The 18,728-nt window shown below is 39.1% G+C and overlaps 1 protein-coding gene across 2 annotated transcripts in view; it reads right to left on the reverse strand.

The window, feature by feature from the left end:
- Positions 1 to 8,416: 8,416 nt before the first annotated feature.
- The window catches only part of CLCN5 (Cl-/H+ antiporter 5), a 174,595-nt gene continuing 164,283 nt past the window's right edge, over positions 8,417 to 18,728 (reverse strand). For both annotated transcript variants that reach the window (XM_016218526.2, XM_016218527.2), the window contains 4 exons: positions 18,489 to 18,675; positions 16,627 to 17,025; positions 16,262 to 16,478; positions 8,417 to 15,083 (listed from right to left, as the gene is read on the reverse strand). In XM_016218526.2, coding sequence (XP_016074012.1) covers positions 14,993 to 15,083; positions 16,262 to 16,478; positions 16,627 to 17,025; positions 18,489 to 18,675 — 894 coding nt within the window. In that variant the 3' untranslated portion in view covers positions 8,417 to 14,992. The remainder of the gene's footprint in view (positions 15,084 to 16,261; positions 16,479 to 16,626; positions 17,026 to 18,488; positions 18,676 to 18,728) is intronic.

The following is an 18,728-nucleotide window of genomic DNA, read 5'->3' on the forward strand; positions in this document are numbered from 1 at the left end:
TGATTAGATTCCAGACTTTAAGCAGATACTATAATGGAATGAGACTTTTGAGAATGTTGGGAGGGAGTGAATGCATTTTGAATGTGGGACAGACGTCAATCATTGGAAGTCAAGGGGTAGACTGTAGTAGGAAGATTCTAACATGGCCCCCAGGACCTCCACCTTCTAGAATCCATGCTTTTGTGTGATCCTCATCTCCTTGACTGTGGACAAGACTGGTAACTTTCTTTTAACCCACAGAATATGGCAATAGTGGCAGGATAGCACTTCTGTGATTATGTTACATAATCTTGCAAGGAGTCTCCTACTAAGAGACTCTCTTCCTTGCTGGCTTTGAAGAGGTAAATGGACATGTTGGGTAGGTCCACAATTACCAGTGTAATAGTTAATTTTATGTGTCAACTGGGCCAGGCCACAATGCCCAGGTATTCGGTCAAACAATATGATGGATGTTCCTGTAAGGGTGGTATTGTATGAGATTAACATTTAAATTGATGGACTTTGAGTAAAGAAAACTGATCTCCATAATGTGGGTGGACTTCATCCAATCAGCTGAAGTCCTGAATAGAACAAAAGACTGATCTTCCCCACACAAGAGGGAATTCTGTCAGAAAATGACCCAGACTTAAACTGCAACATTGGCTCTTCCCTTGGGTCTCTAGGCTGCTGGACATTCTGCAGATTTGGGGCTTGCAACCTTCATAATTTCATGAGACAATTCCTCCAAATCACTCCCTGTCTTTCCATATATATATATCTGCTTCTCTGGAGAACACTAACTAATACAAAAAAAAAAAAAAAAAAACAAGAGTCGTTCTATGGCTGACAGCAAGCTAGGAACTGAGGCCTTCAGTCTTGCAGCCCAAAAGGAATTGAATGCTACCAACAATTATGTGAGCTTGGATGTTGAGCATCAGATGAGAGCCCAGCCCTGGCCAGCAGCTTGATTACAGCCTTACAGAGAACTCAGCTAAGGTGTTCCAAGACTCGTGACTCACAGGAACTGTGAGATAATAAATGTGTGTTGTTTTAAGCCACTAAGTTTGTGGTAATAGCATTGCATAGCAATAAATAACTTACACAAGAAGGTATGAAAACTTGGGGATTCCTGCCTATATAGTTGACTGTTATTTTTTCTTTCAAAGACTTTCCTAGCTTCCAGCAAATGATTCCTGTGTAATGCTTCCTTAGTAGCAGTATCCTATGAAAATACTGAAGCAGCATGGTTTTGTAGAAAGAGGCTTGGGAGGCATACAGACCTGGACTTGAATTCTACTTCCACCACTTCCTATCCGTGTAACCTGGGACAAATCACTTCACCTTCCCACCAGCATGACCTGGTCTGACATAAGAGGGTTTAATAGTAGTATCTGTTTCTCAAGGTTGTTATGAGGATTAAATGAAATAATAGATATAAAGCATGGAGTTTAGTGCTTGAAACAGAGCAAGTGCTCAATACCTTTTTTTTTTTTTTTTTTAATAGATCTATTGATTTCAGAGAGGAAAGGAGAGGGGGAGAGAGACAGAAACATCAATAATGAGTCATCATTGATTTGCTGCCTCCTGCACACCCCTGACTGGGGATCGAGCCCTCAACCCAGGCATGCGCCCCGACAGGGAATAGAACCCCGATCACCTGGATCCCAGGTCAACGCTCAACCACTGAGCCACGCCCGGCTGGACTGGACCTTTTTTTTAATGATAATTTGAAGAGGGTTCCTAAGCATGAAAAACACCAAGGACAAACACCATTGACTATACTTGCCCCAGATCCAAAGCCACTTGGTCATCTGAGGTGATAGCTGGTAGTGGCATGTTAACTGGTGACCATGGATGGAACTGCCAGGCTCAGTAAATATTTGCTGAAAGAGTACATGTAAAACAAACCAAAAAAAATCTCCACTAGACTGTAAACCCTGTGAAGATAGGATTGTGTCGGTGTTTTTCACTGCTATATCCCCAACACTTAGCACAGTGACTGGGACAGAATAGATGTTCAATAAATAGTTTCTGAATGAATGATTGCATGAATGACATCATACATGGGGTGTGGATGGAAAAGGTTGGGTGTTTATTTCTAAGATGTGGCTCCTCCACCTGAATGACTCCTCAGAGATCTCTGGTAGTAGACTGGGACTGTCCAGAGACTTCCTTTAGGCTGAATTACTTCTACTGCTGTCCTGGGTAATTGCTGCTTTTCCCCAAAGATAGGCAAATATCTGTGAGCAGAAGGACTCTGGTTATTTAATTGTAATGAAATAGAAGTAGTATGCTTTTTTTTTTTTTTTTTTTAGCTTTTACTGGGTATCAGACACTGCTAAGCTTTTTACATACATTATCTATCTCATTTATTTCTTACCACAACTTTCTGAGTCAGGTATTAACATTTTCTCCATTTGGCAGAAGAGATTATTGAGGTACAGAGGCGTTAGGTACCTTGCCCAGGATTGCATACCTAGTAAGTGGCAGAGCTAGGATATGAACTTAGACCTGTCAGACTTTAAAGCCCATGCTCTTCCTACTACACCAGTATTAGGACCTGGCAGTAGCCACGGACTTTTAGAAAGTCAAAGGGAATGGACCCTATCTTATTTGCCTTTGTGCCTTGAGTTCTATCACAGTGGCTGTTAAGTAGTAGAGATTTAATAAATGCTTAATGAAGAAATCTATCAGTGATGTACTCTTCCAATTCATTTATTCAACAAATATTTATTGAGTGCCTTATAGTGTGCCAGGTATGTCTAGGTAGGAGGTAGGGATGCAATGGTGAACAAAATCCCTATGGAATATAAATTCTAATTGGGGTAAATATTCTATAAACAAATAAACAAGAAGACATCAGATAATAATGACTACTCAGAAGAATAAAGAGCATGAGGCAATTAAGAATGACTGCGAGGTCAGAGAAGATCTCTGTAAGAGAAGACATTTAAACTGAATAACAAGAAGGAATGAGTCATGTGAAATGACTGAGGGATGTACATTTGATAAAAATGAAACAGCTAGTACAGAGATTCTGAGGCAGGAATAACCTGGGTGCATGAGGAACTGAAAAAAAGAAAGAAAATAGTGTGATGGGAGCACATGAAAGAAGGGGGTGAGTGCTAAGAGATAAGATGTATTTATTAGTTTGTGAGGCTGCCATAACAAAATGCCACAAACCAGACGGCTTAAACAACAGAAATTTATCATCTCAGTTCTGGAAGCTAGAAGTCCGAGATCAAGATGTCACCATGGTTGGCTTGTTCCGAAGTCTGTGAAGGAGAATCTGTTTGTGCCTTTCTTCCAGCTTCTCACGATTTTCTGGCAATCTATGGCATTTCTTGACTTGTAGGAGCATTACCCTGATCTACACCTTCATCTTCACAGGATGTTCTCCCTGTGCATGTGCTTGTTTCCAAATTTGTCCATCTTATAAGGACATCAGTCATATTGAATTAGGGCCCACCCTACTCCAGTACAAAATCACATCTGCAATGACCCTATTTCCAAATAAGGTCACATTCTGAGGTACTGAAGGTTATCACTTACACAATTCAACGTATAACATAAGGTTAGTGAGATACACCAGATGAAGATCATAGAAGGCCTCAGAGGCTAGGGTAAGGGGTTTGGATTTACTCTGCATGTAATAGGAAGTCACCAAAGGGTTTCAAATCAGGAAAGTGATGTGAATCTGATTTATGTTTTAAAAAGATTATTCTTGGGTGGGGAGAGATTAACCAAAGAATTTATATGCATGTATGCATAACCGGTGGACACAGACAATAGTGCTGGGTGAAGGCCTGGGGGTGTGGGGGGGGTGTGGAGGGGATCAATGGGGGAAAGGGACATCTGTAATACTTTCAACAATAAAGATAATTTTTTTAAAAAAGATTATTCTGGCTGCTGTGTTAGATTATGAGAGAAAACAACCCTGTGCCTGCATGAGTCATAAGACTCCCCTGCTAAGGATGGGAATTCTCATCATAACAATGGCTTACTGGACCTGAGGTTTTAGTTTTCATTGTTTATCATTAGTTTTCAGGAAAAAAGTATTAGTTTCCAATTGATGAGATGAACAGATCCTTATAACCACATATAAAAATATTGTTTTCTTTTGTGGGTGTTTACTGATAAAAAAAATTATATAAACAGATGCAAGCTTCTGGTAAAAACTTCAAGTAATACCAAGGGAAGAAAATTAGTAAATACAGAAAGGACCCCAGACATTACTCCCCCACCCCTATTTATTCCCACTTTTCACTTTCTACACACCCACATTTTAAAAGAGCCTCTTTGGAGATCCCCTTTCTAGAAATATTTCTGATCACCTCTGCATGTCTCTGTACAGATTCATACCCACAGTAAATTTTTAACACTAGGCCAACTGTCCAACCAGGCAGGCTCTTATTACCCTCTTCCCATAAACTGTCTTAGAAGCATTCAGGATGAACAGAAGCAGTTAGCTCCAAGATTAACAGTAGAAAGATCACTGGACTTGTGGTCAAAAACATGAATATCCAGTTTCTGTTACAACATGTCCTGCTAAATCTTTGTCTTAGTCTTTGTTTCCTCATATTTTGCCTACTCACAGAGTTGTGATATTGAAAGGTATTTGTGTAATAAAGCATTTCTAGCATATTACTGCTCTTGTAGACAACCCTCCTCTCCACTCCCCACATACACACAGCCATTTCTGTTGGTATTCATCCACATACAAGGAAGTTTTGGTTTTGTACCTGGAATTAGAAAGAGGAGTATGCTGGAGGACAGGCAAGGAGGGAAGGGGTATAATTGGCTTTGTCAGGTTGAGTGATATCTGGGGTAAGGAAGGGTTCACTGAGTGGCTTTGCAGGCTTCAGATGTGGCCAGGTGGGAGTTGGAGCTGGAGAGAAGAAAGTGGGTGCATCCCTCTTGAAAACCATAGCTGACAGACTGGTTTGAGTGTGCCTGGGATGCCCTGATTTAGTGATATTTGTCAGAGCCTTGGAGGCAGAAATAATCGGAATACATTTTTGTAGAAGGGGAGTTACCAAGATTCTGCTAATATTCAGGAAAGGAAAATAACTCTTCCACTAGAATAGACTGCTGGCTTATGCCATTCTGAATTGATTGTGTTTTTGGACTTTCATCTAGGGAATGGGTCTGTGTTTTCCTTTCATTGAATCCTTACTGCCAAGTTGTGCTCAATAATCATTGGTTGAGTGAATTGACTATTCTCATACATTATCTACTTTATCCCTCAGGACCAATTGAATAAGAATGATATTTAGATAGCCATTTGTAAAGCGCAGTTTTCACACCCAGTTTCAATTCTTTTCAACAGTCAATGAGGCAGGTTTTATGTCATTCCTTCCTTAGCGATGAGGTGACTGAGGTTCAGAAAGTCAAATCATGTACCTAAAATCACATGGCGGATAAGTAGCAGAGGTTAAAAAAACATGCCTTTGGTCACCTACAAAGGTTTGTATGAGACGGTGATTAACAGGTTGTGACTTGTAAAATAAAATATAAGATCTGGTCATGGGTGGGTACATGTGGTGCCCCTGAAAGGTATATACATCTAGGTAACAGACATATCTTCAGGCAGGAAATAGGAACTAAGGTGTCAAGCTTTATATAGGCAATCATTCTGCCAGTAATGTATTTTTGGAGGTCCTGCTCTGTGTTGAGTCCTGTATCTGGTAATTGGGATATAAGAGTGAACAAGTGGAACAATGAGTTTTCCTAGGCAGTGCTAAGATGGAGTCCACCAAACAGGAGGCTGATAAGGCTTGAGGGTGGGATGAAGCCTGAAATACCCCTGTATGGTTTTCCAAATACTAGTCTAAAATCTGGCACCAAACCTCCAGGAATCTATATTTTAATACCCATTTCAGGTGATTCTGATGCCCAGTCAGGATCAGCCAGATGAGGTCACTGCACATCATATTGACTCCCTTTATTTTCCTTGAGCTTTTAGGTTAAAACTCCTACCTCCACCTCAGTTTGTGCGATACACACACTCAGGCCAGCATATTAAAAAGAATTGATCTTCACCACACCCCGAGGCCAGTGAAGTAACCAGAAAAATTGCCTCAACGGTAAGGAGAATCTTATGGAACACAAAGCCATACTGTGAGGTCCAGAAGCCCCTTTTTGAAAGGAAACTCATCCTCCAAGGCCAATATTAGAAATTCTGAGTTATGTCTGATCAATAAAGGTAGCAATTCCTTTAAAGTAAGCCTTGAATCCAGGTCCTCTGGCTCCAAATCCTATACTTTTCCTTTTCTGTCTTCTGTTCTATCTGCAGCCTCCTGAATCAAGACCCTAAAATGTCTATTTAGAAACACTAGCTGTGGACAATATATAAGAAATGAACCTCCTCAACCACTCAGTCTTTGATAATTTGTTATAGCAGTTTGAATTTACTAAGACACCTGGAATAGTCCCAGTTTTGCACCTGTTGTCCCAGGGCAATTATTAATACCACCATCCCACTGTCGAAAGAGTCCTAGTCATACAAAAAAATTATGTGGCCATCCTAATGAGGGAGGAACTATAGTCCTTCTTCCCTCATTGGTTTTTATTTTATTTTATCCTCACCCAAGGATATTTTTCCCATTGCTTTTCAGAGAGAATGGAAGAGAGAGAGGAGGGGGAGAGAGAGAGAGAAACATCGATGTGAGAGAGACACATTAATTGGTTGCTTCCTGCAGGCACCACTACTGGGGCTGAGGATTGAACCTGAAACCAAGATACATGCCCTTGGCTGGAACTGAACCTGGGACCCTTCAGTCCATGGACCAAGGCTCTAACCACTGAGAAAAACTGGCCAGGGCTCCTCATTGGTTTTATCTGGGACATTGCTTTGAAAAAGAAACTACAACTTTCAGACACCAAGATAATAAGCTCCTTAAAGGCAGGGACTGTTAAGTGATTGACAATTTTTAAATAAGAAAAGCATTGAATTTTATTATATACATTAAAAATAGAATGTCGATAAACTAAGAAATAACTTGGGATTGAATTTTGTATTCCCAGCATCTAGCTGTACCTATGAATTAATGCTTCTTGCCCTGCCTACCTTCAGACACAGTTCTCTTCAACCCAACCCTTAGCTAGATTAGTATTTCAATGATTGCACTGACATCTGGTGGTCATTTCCAGGTTTTTCTCTGGGCAGCTCCTGTATCAGATGATGAATTGGTGTGTACCTCATACTCATCAAAGCCATTTTTATCTAAGCCCTACAGTGACTAGACACAACACTATAATTTGTAGCAAGTTACTGATAGCTAGTAACAGCTAGATGTATTTTTTTTTGTCTCAAAAGGTATTTATATTAGAGGCTGAAATGGTGATAGTGTGGAAGGAGTGCAGGAAAATGATAAATAATATAAAAAACTGAAATTTCTTTGTGGAATTCTAAGCGTATGAGTTATTTTTACATAGAGGTGTTCTTCCTGAAATGATACAAAGTAAGCTAAAGACATTAAAGTTCTTGGTAGCAACACGATAAAAAGCCAACACCAGTACAGATGCGATCAAATGTAAACAAAAGGAATTCTTAAATGAAAACATGCACAAATAGCAAACTGCCTTACTAGTGGTCTGGCTAACAAGGAGAGGAAAGGAGTAGGGAGGACAAATCAGATGCAGGAAAAATAGAGTGAGAAAGTAGGAAAGCCATACTTCAAAGTATAGTAAGTTCTCAATGTCGTTGATAGGTTCTGCAACTTTAAGTGAAATGATGTATAACAAAACCAATTTTACCACAGGCTAATTGATATAAACTAGTGTTAAGCATCTCATCAGTGTTATAACCAAAAGATGTTGAACAAGGTAGTTAGTTATTCGAGGACCTGCTGTATAGCTTTCTTTTGTTTTCTGTTTTCTAGAGGTGTGAAAAGGAAATGTTTGCATATTCAACTATCTCCCTGAAAAATTCCTTCCTTGGTCACTTCAGAGGGTTCCCAACACATCTTAGAGGGTCATACTAACCCTACTCTTCATTGAGGAACATTTCAATCACCCACCCTACTCCTTGTAAAAAATGACAGTATGTAGGCAAGAGCCCTATCAAAGTCCATAATCTTACATCATTAAAAACACAAAAAAGAGAGAAAAATCACAGCTCCCAGTTAATTCTCATGCCATTAGGAAAGTATAACCAATGTATGAGGCAGGACTATTTAAGTAGTCATAATGAATGAGGTATCTGAAATCTCTCAGAAGACGTAAGCTGCCCTTCATTTGTCTCTTTATGGTAAAAAGCATTACTGAATCTATAAATGTAAAAATAATTAAGTAATTAATAAATCTTTTTTAAGAAGTGAGCTTGCTAGTAGGAGTTTGCAATTGCTATTTACACTATCTTCCCCCAACCCCAGTACACTACCCCCCAATTTTATTATTAGAAATCAGAAGGTACAAAATTGAGAGTCTTCAAAAACACACCAGACACCAGGTTGGGTAAGGCTGTGTTTTATTACATGCATAATTAAAAATCTGTGCTAAGTGGAAATGCATAAAGCAATGGCGACCTGGGTTTAAGCCACACAGAGAAAGGACTAGACAATCCCATTAACCCTTCTGCCAATGTCCATTCCACTACCTTTAACATGATTGTTTACATTTCATACAATTTGCATAGCACTTATCAAAGTACTTTCCATTCATTGTCTCAATTTATCCTCACAACAACCCTGTGAGGTAGGTAGGGCAATTAACACTATCCCCATTTTTCAGATGGGAACACTGAGGCACAGAATGGTTAAGATCTCAAGGCTAGTTAGTAGAAGCATAGGGAATAGATAACTCCCCAGCCCATGTCTTCCTTTTTAGGCTGTTGCTATGCATGACCAAGGAGCAGAATGAAGTGAGCAGTGACTCACAGCTTTGGTACAGGCTGTACCTATGAACAGGGACCAACATCTCTAAAAGTTAGAATAAAGCTAAGACAGTGTGACTATAGGGTAGGCAACATTCAGATAAATATACGCTCTGAACAGCTCAGTACCAAGCTTCCTGTGGAAACTTAGCTTTGGTTGATGCTAATTTCTGGATGCCTAGTTGATGTCTATACATTAGCTTCAGTTAAACTTCTACCAGCTCTTATGAACTAAAATGTTGAGTCAGACAGGTTTTCTTTGGCTACCGTAACTGGAGCCAGCCCTACGAATGAGCTTATTACAAATATTCAAACAGTGGCCCGTGGGCTAGAACCCTCTGATCCTCCTTGCCTCATTGGCTTTGCCAAAGGATGGTATCTCTCCCATAGCCACAAATGAATGGACAGAGGTAAGAGCAGGATGCTGGCCTTGGTCAAATGAAGAAGAGTCACCATCATGACATCAATGTCATCCTTAAGTGATATGACCTGGGTGCTGTCTGTCAGGCTCAACTCCTTTCTGGCCTGTACCTGGTTAGCAGCATAGCTTCAAAAGACAGTTTAAAAGAACAAAATATTAAACACATAATTTTTTTATCTAGAATGAAATTAATTCTTAATCATTACATAGTCCCAAAGGACCAAATATATAATAAAAAAGTAAATACTTATTAAAAAGCTTAGTAAAAAGGCAGGACAATAGGAGAGAAAGGAGGGAGAAGGGATAAAGTAAAATGGAGGCGGGAAAAGGAACACTCTTGAATGCCCATATATTTTAAGGTACACTCAATATGATAATGAGGCTGAAGATTCCTGCCCTGATAAAACCATCCCCATTTTGCCAGATGGCATTTCACTTACCAAATCCTAGACTGCCTCTGACTTTCAATAGATTTCTACTAGTACATAATAATAAGGTTTGGCAATGAATACTTCATATATCTGCCTTCAGGATGCTAAAGCCCTTGACACTCCCAATAAATACCACTGGCTTTTGCCCCTACAGTGGAGCAAAGTTCCTTTGGCCCCATCAATTCAGAATTATCTTCCATTCTCTAAGTTCAGAATGATCCTCTCTTTTCTCCAAGGCCCACATTTGAAACAATATGCCTGTAACAACTGAGAAAATTTTGAACTTAGAGGAGGCGGGAGAGAAAGAGAGAGAGAGAAGGGAAAAAAGAGAGGGAGACAAAGTGGGATAGACGGTGAAAAAAAGAAAGGCAGAGATCATTTTTTTAAACCCTCATAATTTTATACTATCATGTGCCTTTCTTTAACCAAGGCATTTATTCAATGAGTGTGCAAACAGAGGCTGAAGACCCTTTGGCAGGAACTTAGAGGTAGGAATTTATGACTGTGGGATTGGGCTGGGTGACTCAATAGGCCCCATGCAAGACACGCAAACTCCACACATCAAATTCTTTCTTTCTTAGGTGATTTGGCAAAACCAGATTACAAAGTGGAAAAACCAATTTTGTTCCCTACATCACTTGAAAACTTTGCCCAGGTCCAGATATTTAGAAATGAGACTGGGGCCAGCAAACGTTTGGGAAATAACCTGAATTTGCTAACACCTACTATTCCAAGAACTTCTCTCCTTGGAGCAAACAACTGAAATTGAAGCAGAGCAAAAGTCCTGTGGTCATCACAGGAACACTACACTTATTTCACATCAAATTTACACAGCTCCTTGAGCTTTGATCTGAGAAACCCTCACCTTTTCTTTCTAATATACAATAAGTACATACTGGGGAGGCTAAAAATATAGATTTTAAAATATTTTGCTGTAAAAATTCAAGACAATCTCCCTAAAGCATATCATTTAGGCAATGGCAGTAGTGGCTTCCCACCTTCATGAGCAGATGTCTTGTCTTATGTCAGCCCTTTCCATAAAATTAGACTCACTCTAAATGCTGGTCTTTGGGAGACTATTTCACTTTTCCTTCCCTTGAGGCACATGATCAAGCAGTTTTTAAATGCGAAGATGTGTGGCTGGCCTTCCTTCCACCATCTTACATAAACTCATATGTTTTCTTACCAGGGCTTTTCCACTGCCATGACTCTCCATTCCCTCTCTAAAGGGAATCTAGGCATCCCAGAGGTGGTTAAAGAAAAGTCAAGGTTTTAGGATGCTTAAGTTCAGAGCACATATATTGACATTTATTTTTTAAAAGACTCAATATTCTACCTCCCATTTACTTTCTAAATTCCTAACTTTTCTCACGGTTTTCAAGAGCTCGATACTCTACGCACTACCATGAAAGATGCTCTCCTGCTTTCTCTGAACTGATGGATTGCCTATATTTGGCTCTGATCCAATGCAGATAAATCAATTCTTCACAGTATAATGTGGTCAGTCATCAGTAAGTACTTTGGCAATATAAAACACACTGGCTGTTTCAAATTCTCTGTATTGTTTTCACAATCATTAAAAAACTCAGCTTCAAAAATTGCACTCCTTATGATTTTTTTTTTTTTAAAGATACTGTGGGGTAACAAGTACACTTTCCTTCTCATCACCCCCCCAAAACAACAAACCAATATTGAGACCCAACTGTGATGAGTGATTTAAATACTTAAAACATAGAGCAACAATTATGTTTCATGATGGGCTCTATTGCATGCCAAGTTTTTAAAAACATATTTGCTCACCCACACACCTGAACAGGTTCATCACATTATTGAGAATTATTTCACAGCCTTAGATCACACTAAGTCTCCATTACTTTATCATTCTGATGTTTAAATACAATTGAAGGCTGGCTAGAGAAATTTATACTGTGCTCTGCTCTTCCTGTAAAGCTTTCAGATTTAGCTTTGGTGCCAAAACAATTGAAGTGCTTTACAGTTAAATCAGCAAATTAATCATTTGCTCTGCCAACTGGCAAATCCAAAGTATTGTCAATGTCAGATTATTCACCAGAGGATATCTGTTCTATGAACTATACCACCTCTGCTCCACAGTTGGGCTGAGCCAGAAGGATGCTGGAGCCAGAAAAGAGCAGAGCATCTGAACAAACTTCTAAATATAAATGATCTTAAAAGTGGCCATTATTTTGCATTTGCAGTTCCCTACTTCTTCCGTCCAATGGTATAACTAATCATCCATTAACTGGTTGGGCTTCTTTAACTTTTTACATTGAAGATCTCAAGATACAAAATATAGCAGACTTTTACAAATCTATAGACTCTCACTCCTTTCATGACTGGATGTCTACCAGATATTATTCCTTGGAAAATCCTAAAGTACTTATTGACATTCTTTTGTAAATTCTTCCCGTGTGTCAGGCAATTTTCTTTTTTAAATATCAAAATAGACTAGTTTCAACTCATATTCATTTTTAATCACAGAATATGTAGTCTTTGCCATTGAGGTCTGTGGCCATTTGAGGCTACTGACAGATTCTCCCTAATTCAGCTTTGTTTGTTGGTTAAGTATGTCCAACTGCTAAATTAGCAATGTCAGAAAGAACATTTTCGTTTGTCTCAAGACAAGAAACTCTGAGTGTGGAGGTGCTGCGTTAGCAGTCTAGCAGGGAGCTCTAGCCACAATTAACCAACCTTTGAGCCAAACCATAGGATTAGATACATAATGGATACTATACACTACAGCTATTTCTAGCATATGAGTTACGAGGATTCCTGAGAAGCTGAGGTTAATGGATGAGATTTATCAGGGTGAGGTATCAAAGGGATATTATTCTCTGGAGGGCCAATCCGTTCTTAGCATTTAGAAAGTTTACCTTGGCACAGTGTTATCTGATGTCTTGAATTTAGTCTCTGAAGTAGCACCTTAACACTGGCTCATCTGTCTAAAATTAAAAACAGAGCCTAGAAGAAATGCAAAGGCAAACTTAGACACCCCTCCATATGATTGCTGCACTATGAAATGCAACCAAACCTTTCATTGTCATCAAATACTAGAAATACTAACATTTCCTGTTTGCAAACTTTAGTTGGGTAGCTAATAAGATAGGTAGTGAATCAGAAATATACAGATAAGAACTTTGACTTCTACACAATATACAGGGGTGGTCAGGCAAAATAGCCACATCTCATGCGAGGGAATCAGTGGCGTGGAAGGGACAAAAGATATAAAGTTACTGAGTCATGACTATCATAAAATATATCCTAGAGTTGTTGTTTTTTTTTTTTTCATTAAAATGCTAGAGTGATATACTTAAAATAAGAAACTCTGGTGACTGCTTTGACATTTTAAAGATAAAAGTCAAAATAAGCCTTGACTACCTAGTTCTGGGCAATAACATAATTTCAGATTTGGGAAAGATAAGAACTAAGGGTTAAAAAAAATCCTAGAATCTGGGATCAGCAGCTTTTAAAATGAGGTATGAAGTATTTGGGGAGGGCAGGTGGAGGGCTGGGAAGGATATGCTGAGTGACTGCTGATTCCAGGCTGGAAGGATGGAGAGAAGTGCTGGGAACAGACTTGTAGAGTGGGAAAGGCTGAACTTTCACCCTTGGCAGTTAAGTCTCACTGCTGTGGGCATTGGTGTGGAAATTGAGGCATGATAGCAGTGACTAGGTTACAGAACAAAGCCAATGGCTGTGTGTTACCTCTGGTCCACGTCCCAAAATATTACTGAGGCTTGGTTTACAATTTAACTAGCCCTGGGTGTTATTTTTGTAATAGGAATGAATAACTCGGGACTGAGGAGTGGGAAGGGGCAAAGAATGGGGGAGGGAATAACTGCATGTAGGTAAAACTGTAGAAAATGAAACAGTGGTCGGAATGATGGTGGTGGCTCTGTAATTCCACCAGGTGTCCCTAGACTGTGATGTTTTCTACTGCAGTTAAAGTGATAGGAAATTCAGACAGGCACCTTTTCAATTGGATACAAGCACCTTTGGTGTCGCCAGGCCTCGTCCACACCCCTGGGTCTTAGGATGGTTCTGCATTTTTTTTTTAGAATTCTAAGAAGCCTCAAGGGAGTCACAGCTGCCTATTGTGTTCCAATGCCTTGAATATATTTGAAAGTACCCCAAGCCCAAATTCATGTTCACAGGAAAACACTGGCCTGTTCTACGTACTTAACACTGGGAGGAGGCATGGGTGTCCAGTTCTTTTAGTACTATTGGTCTTTATGAAGGAATGCATGAGAATGCAGATACAGCTTAGAATCTTCCCTAGTTTACCAGTATGCAGTCTGGTTCCCTTTATTATTCTTACATATTCCAGAAGCCTAAAGCACCATAACTCATGGAGGTGGCATCTGGGTAAGAGGATGAGTTGGAACCTCACAAAATTTAAAATTCCTAGTCATTGACTTTCCTTAGAACTTCACTAATCATTAATCTGGAGAAATCATTCCTTGCTATTAACAAATTCATGGCAAAATCCTTGTCTACTAGCTAACTAATACCATCTGGAAAATTACCCTTCTTGCAGACAAGGAGAAAGCTCTATAACTTTTCTTTGTGCACTTCAAAAGAGTACCAGGAACAAGCAAGCTAAAAAATCAACCTCTCTAAATTCATTTAGAGGAGATTAACCAAGCAGCATTGTCTTATAATCAGATATTAAAATTAACATACACATACACACACAAACTAATAATGCTAAATATTGTAACAGGAACAAGTTAACATTTGAACTGAATTTTCACAGTCTGGAAAATATCATTACTATTTTCCTTCTGGCTTTCTTTTCTGTGGTTGGAAAAGCAAAGCCCCTTAGTTTACACTTCATCTTCCACCAATGATAGTTAGAGTCCAAAAAAAAGTGACTTTTTCATGAGTTTCCTGCAGGCTATCAGTTAGGATGGTCAGAATTTTTCTTGCATAGTTTTCAATGATTGCATATTGGCTAAAAATTATGTTTTAAATTTTTTAAAAATCTTTAAAAAAAAGAAAAAAGAATTAAACCATAGCAATCTTGTTTACTCTTTCATGAAATCTTCATAATGCAATACCACAGAAGCCTGTGTTTTCTCCTAAAGAGAAGATTAATTTCCAGAAATTATTATGTAGTGCAACTGGTTAACTTGTAGGAAAGAGACAATACACTATTATAACTTCACCATCCAGATATGGGAAATGTGTTTTGGGTACCCAGTTAATAAAATATATCCACGGTCTGCAATGTCCTTTCTGTTTTGTATCTAGCACAACCCTGTGATTCTAGTTGAAGAGAATGGAATCAGGATCTTGGTTCGCCATCTGTGCTATATGCTTTAGCACATCCTTCTTAGTAATGATTCCAAGCAGTCGTCTAAAAGACAAAACAAGACAACAAAACAAAAACAAATCTGTAGTTAAAATAATATTCTCAAAGGTGACACTTTTCTTCTTCAGTCTTTTTCAACTTTGAACACTATCTGCACGTACAGACGATGAAATAACAGGACTAGGATACAGATACCAGGCCTGTGGAACAATACACGGATCCCTGAACACACTGCAAGCATTACTACCTTTGGGTCTCAGATCCTGCTATCTCCTCTGGCTTAAATATTCTTCTCTACATATACGAATCTCACTTACCTTTTGCAACCCAGTTCAAATGTCCCTCTTGCAGACCACCTTCCCTGATCCTACAAGCCAGCAATAACTGTGTCCTCCTCCCAGCAAAAACATGTTCTGTGTACTTGTCTTCTTTGCTGTTGTGCTATATGCACTTGTATTTTCTTAGCTTCCCTATAGCACTGCATACTTCTTGAGGGCAGAGAAGAGTTTTATTCATTTTTGTGTCTCCCCAGGGTCTAGTGGAATGCTTTCTTACATGAAGTAGGGATTCAGTAAATGTTGAATGAATCAGTTAGGAAAAGTCCCCTTCCTTATTTAAATCCTGCAAGACATCTGTTATACCATTTAAAAATTTTAGAGAGTAAAATTCTTATGTAATTGCTGGATTAACATACCATGTTCAGAAAAAAATCCACCTTTCCCCTCAACTTTCCCTCTTTTCCAATAAAAACCATAGTGCTTCCTTTATTTGTTAAAAAAATATCCCAGAAAGAGCCTTGGCCTTGGAAGTCAGAAGACTTATATTTAAAGCCTATCTCTACTATATATTAACTGGGAGCTCTAGTGTAAATCTTTCAACCTCATTGAAACTTGGTTTTCTCATCCTCAGATAATAACAAATGTATTGTATACAAATACTACTTAATACCTTTATAATTTCATAAGAACACAGCTGCTTTCTTTGTGGGGAGGAACTGAGTTATTTATAATGTGCAACCAGCGGTTCCCACCTCTCAAATGCACTTTCTTCCTCACACTTCTTTTCTATTAATTATGATGATAAAATAAACACATCCATCTTTATCTCAGAGCTTCAAAAAGGCCTATAAGTGCTACCAATGTTCATGTGAATTACATTATTCTTTCTCTATATATATAGTCTTTCTTCCACAACCTAATTCTACTTCACCAAAGATCTCTCACCCATTGTGCGTAACCAGGCACTGCCTCAGTCCCAGCTTGCGGAAGATATCTACGACGATCTCCATAGGGGTAAGGTCAGTCACAGTGAAGGGGCTGAGATCCAGGATGTTCCGAAGCTTTAGAGTGGGTGGAGTGTATGGTGGCATTGGAGGAGAATGCTCAGTGAAATAAATGATGGACGTGCTCACAACTCCATCCTGTTTTTTACGAGCATTTTCTATTTGAAAAGTAGGGGGAAAATGTTGAAAATTAAAGTGCTATTTCTGGCTTCTAACTAGTCCCCTCTCCCTTCCATCTTCCCTCATTTCATGAATATTTATTTATTTCCACAGTGGATTCTATTATCCCTTTTCTGGAATCCTTACCAATTGAAATAATGAGATCTCTTCGGAGGACAAAACCGACAAGCCTTTGGGACTCCCGGGACACCACTACTGGGAAGCCACTGTAAGTGGTTTCACTGATTATGGTCTCTACATCTTCCACGGTCATACTGTCCTGAGTAAGGGCAGTCAACAAAGGATCATTTCTCCGGGGTTTCATCACATCCATTGCCAGGGTCTTATGAGCAAACTCCTCTTTAGCTTCAAGAAAGGGGTATCCATTGAGACGAATGTGGGCATCATAGATGCCCTCCCGCCCAAGAGCATCTGCCACCCACTTGCTTGTCATTGCTGCAGCCATCAGAGGCACAATGTATTCCAAGCCGCCAGTTAGTTCAAACATTATGACAACGAGAGAAACAGTCATCCGAGTTACCCCACCTACAAAGAAACAGACACAGGCTATTGAAGGCGGAAAAGTATAGGATTCATTACAACTATCGGCCTGCTACAGGCCCCACTCGGGAAAAGCTTACTTACCAGAAACATTGCTAAAAGGAGGTCTTATTGATAACTCCACAGACCCCAGCAATACATTAAAGGAAGTTTACAATGGACATGAGTCAGAGTTCTCAAAATAGCATCTACAAAAGTATGAGATGCTTTCTTGATTCTTCTTTTTGTTTTATTTGTCTGTTGCTCCGCCCCCCCCATTATAAAAGTAACTGCAGAAGATATCCATAATATGTGCAACACTACAGAGACTACAGGTTCTCTGGGATGTGCAGGCCTTTGTGGAAAATTCAGAAGAAAAAAAAAGTAAATAAAATCATTATCTGTAAGTCCACTGCCTAGAAATAAGCAGAGTAAAAAATTTAAATGACTTTTTCAAGTTGTTTACTATCCAAAAATATGTTTTTACATACATAAGCTCATATTATATGTTTAATTCCCCACATGCTCCCCCACACACACACTTTATCTTGGGAACACTTTGTATATTATTACAAATCTATTTAACGCTGTATTTAAACATGTTAAATGTCAACATCACGTTCAATGTCTGCATAGTATAATATTACATAAATGTACCATAATTTATTTAACCAGTCCCTTACTGTGCACATTTAGGTTGATTCCAACTTTTTGCTATTATAAATATTACAATGATGAACATTCTTGTACAGATATCTTTATCTAAATTTCTCATGATTTCCTCAGTATGATGGAATTTGAGAATAGAATTACTCTTAAAGGGAAGAAATGTAGATATATGGTAAAGAGTGTTTTTTTAAGTATTTAACAAAAGAGTATGTGATCATAGACAATAGGGGAACCTACTTTAGATAAAAGCAGTCAGAGAACAACTGAGGAAAAACATTTAACAGAAAATTTGAAGACAGAAAGGAATCAACTATGCTACAACTCAGAGAGGGGCATTCCTAGGAGAAGGGGCAGCAAATACAAAGATCAGGACGGAGGAATAGGCTTGACATATCTGAAAAGAAGCAGGGTGGGGTGTTATGGGAAAAAATACCTGTATTTTGGACAACCAAGAATGCTTTCTTTTTTTAAAAAAAAATATATCTTTATTGATTTCAGAGAGAGGAAAGGAGAGGGAGAGCGAGAGATAGAAACATCAATGATGAGAGAGTCATTGATCAAGCTCGCAACCTGGGCATGTGCCCTGACCGGGAATCGAGCCCCGATCGCCTGGATCCTAGGTTGATGTTCAACCGCTGAGCCACACCCTGCCGGGCAAGAATGCTTTCTTAAAATACTTGAAAAATGGCAAACCCAACAGGAAATGGTCACTTAAAAAATCTGCAGTTAATTGTATTTAATATCACTCTTTATTATGGCACCAGGGTAGCAATTTTGAAGTCAATGCAAATACTACTCACCTAAGCAGGCTGCAGCCCCAACCATTGCATAAAGGCCAGGAGTGATGCAATCAGCTCCTTGGCTACACCAGCTATTGAAGATGGCCCAGTCATGGTGGTAATAAGCCAGTTGTTCCATTCCTACTCCTAAAAGTCGACCGGCTATAGCACCGACAGCCATGCTAGGGATAAAGAGGCCAGAAGGGACCTGAAAAGAGAAAGTAATAGATGGTTAGTGAGAAATAATGTTATTGCCTGGTA

The sequence above is a fragment of the Miniopterus natalensis genome, chromosome X, assembly GCF_054644295.1.
Source record: "Miniopterus natalensis isolate mMinNat1 chromosome X, mMinNat1.hap1, whole genome shotgun sequence".
Lineage (NCBI taxonomy): Eukaryota > Metazoa > Chordata > Mammalia > Chiroptera > Miniopteridae > Miniopterus > Miniopterus natalensis.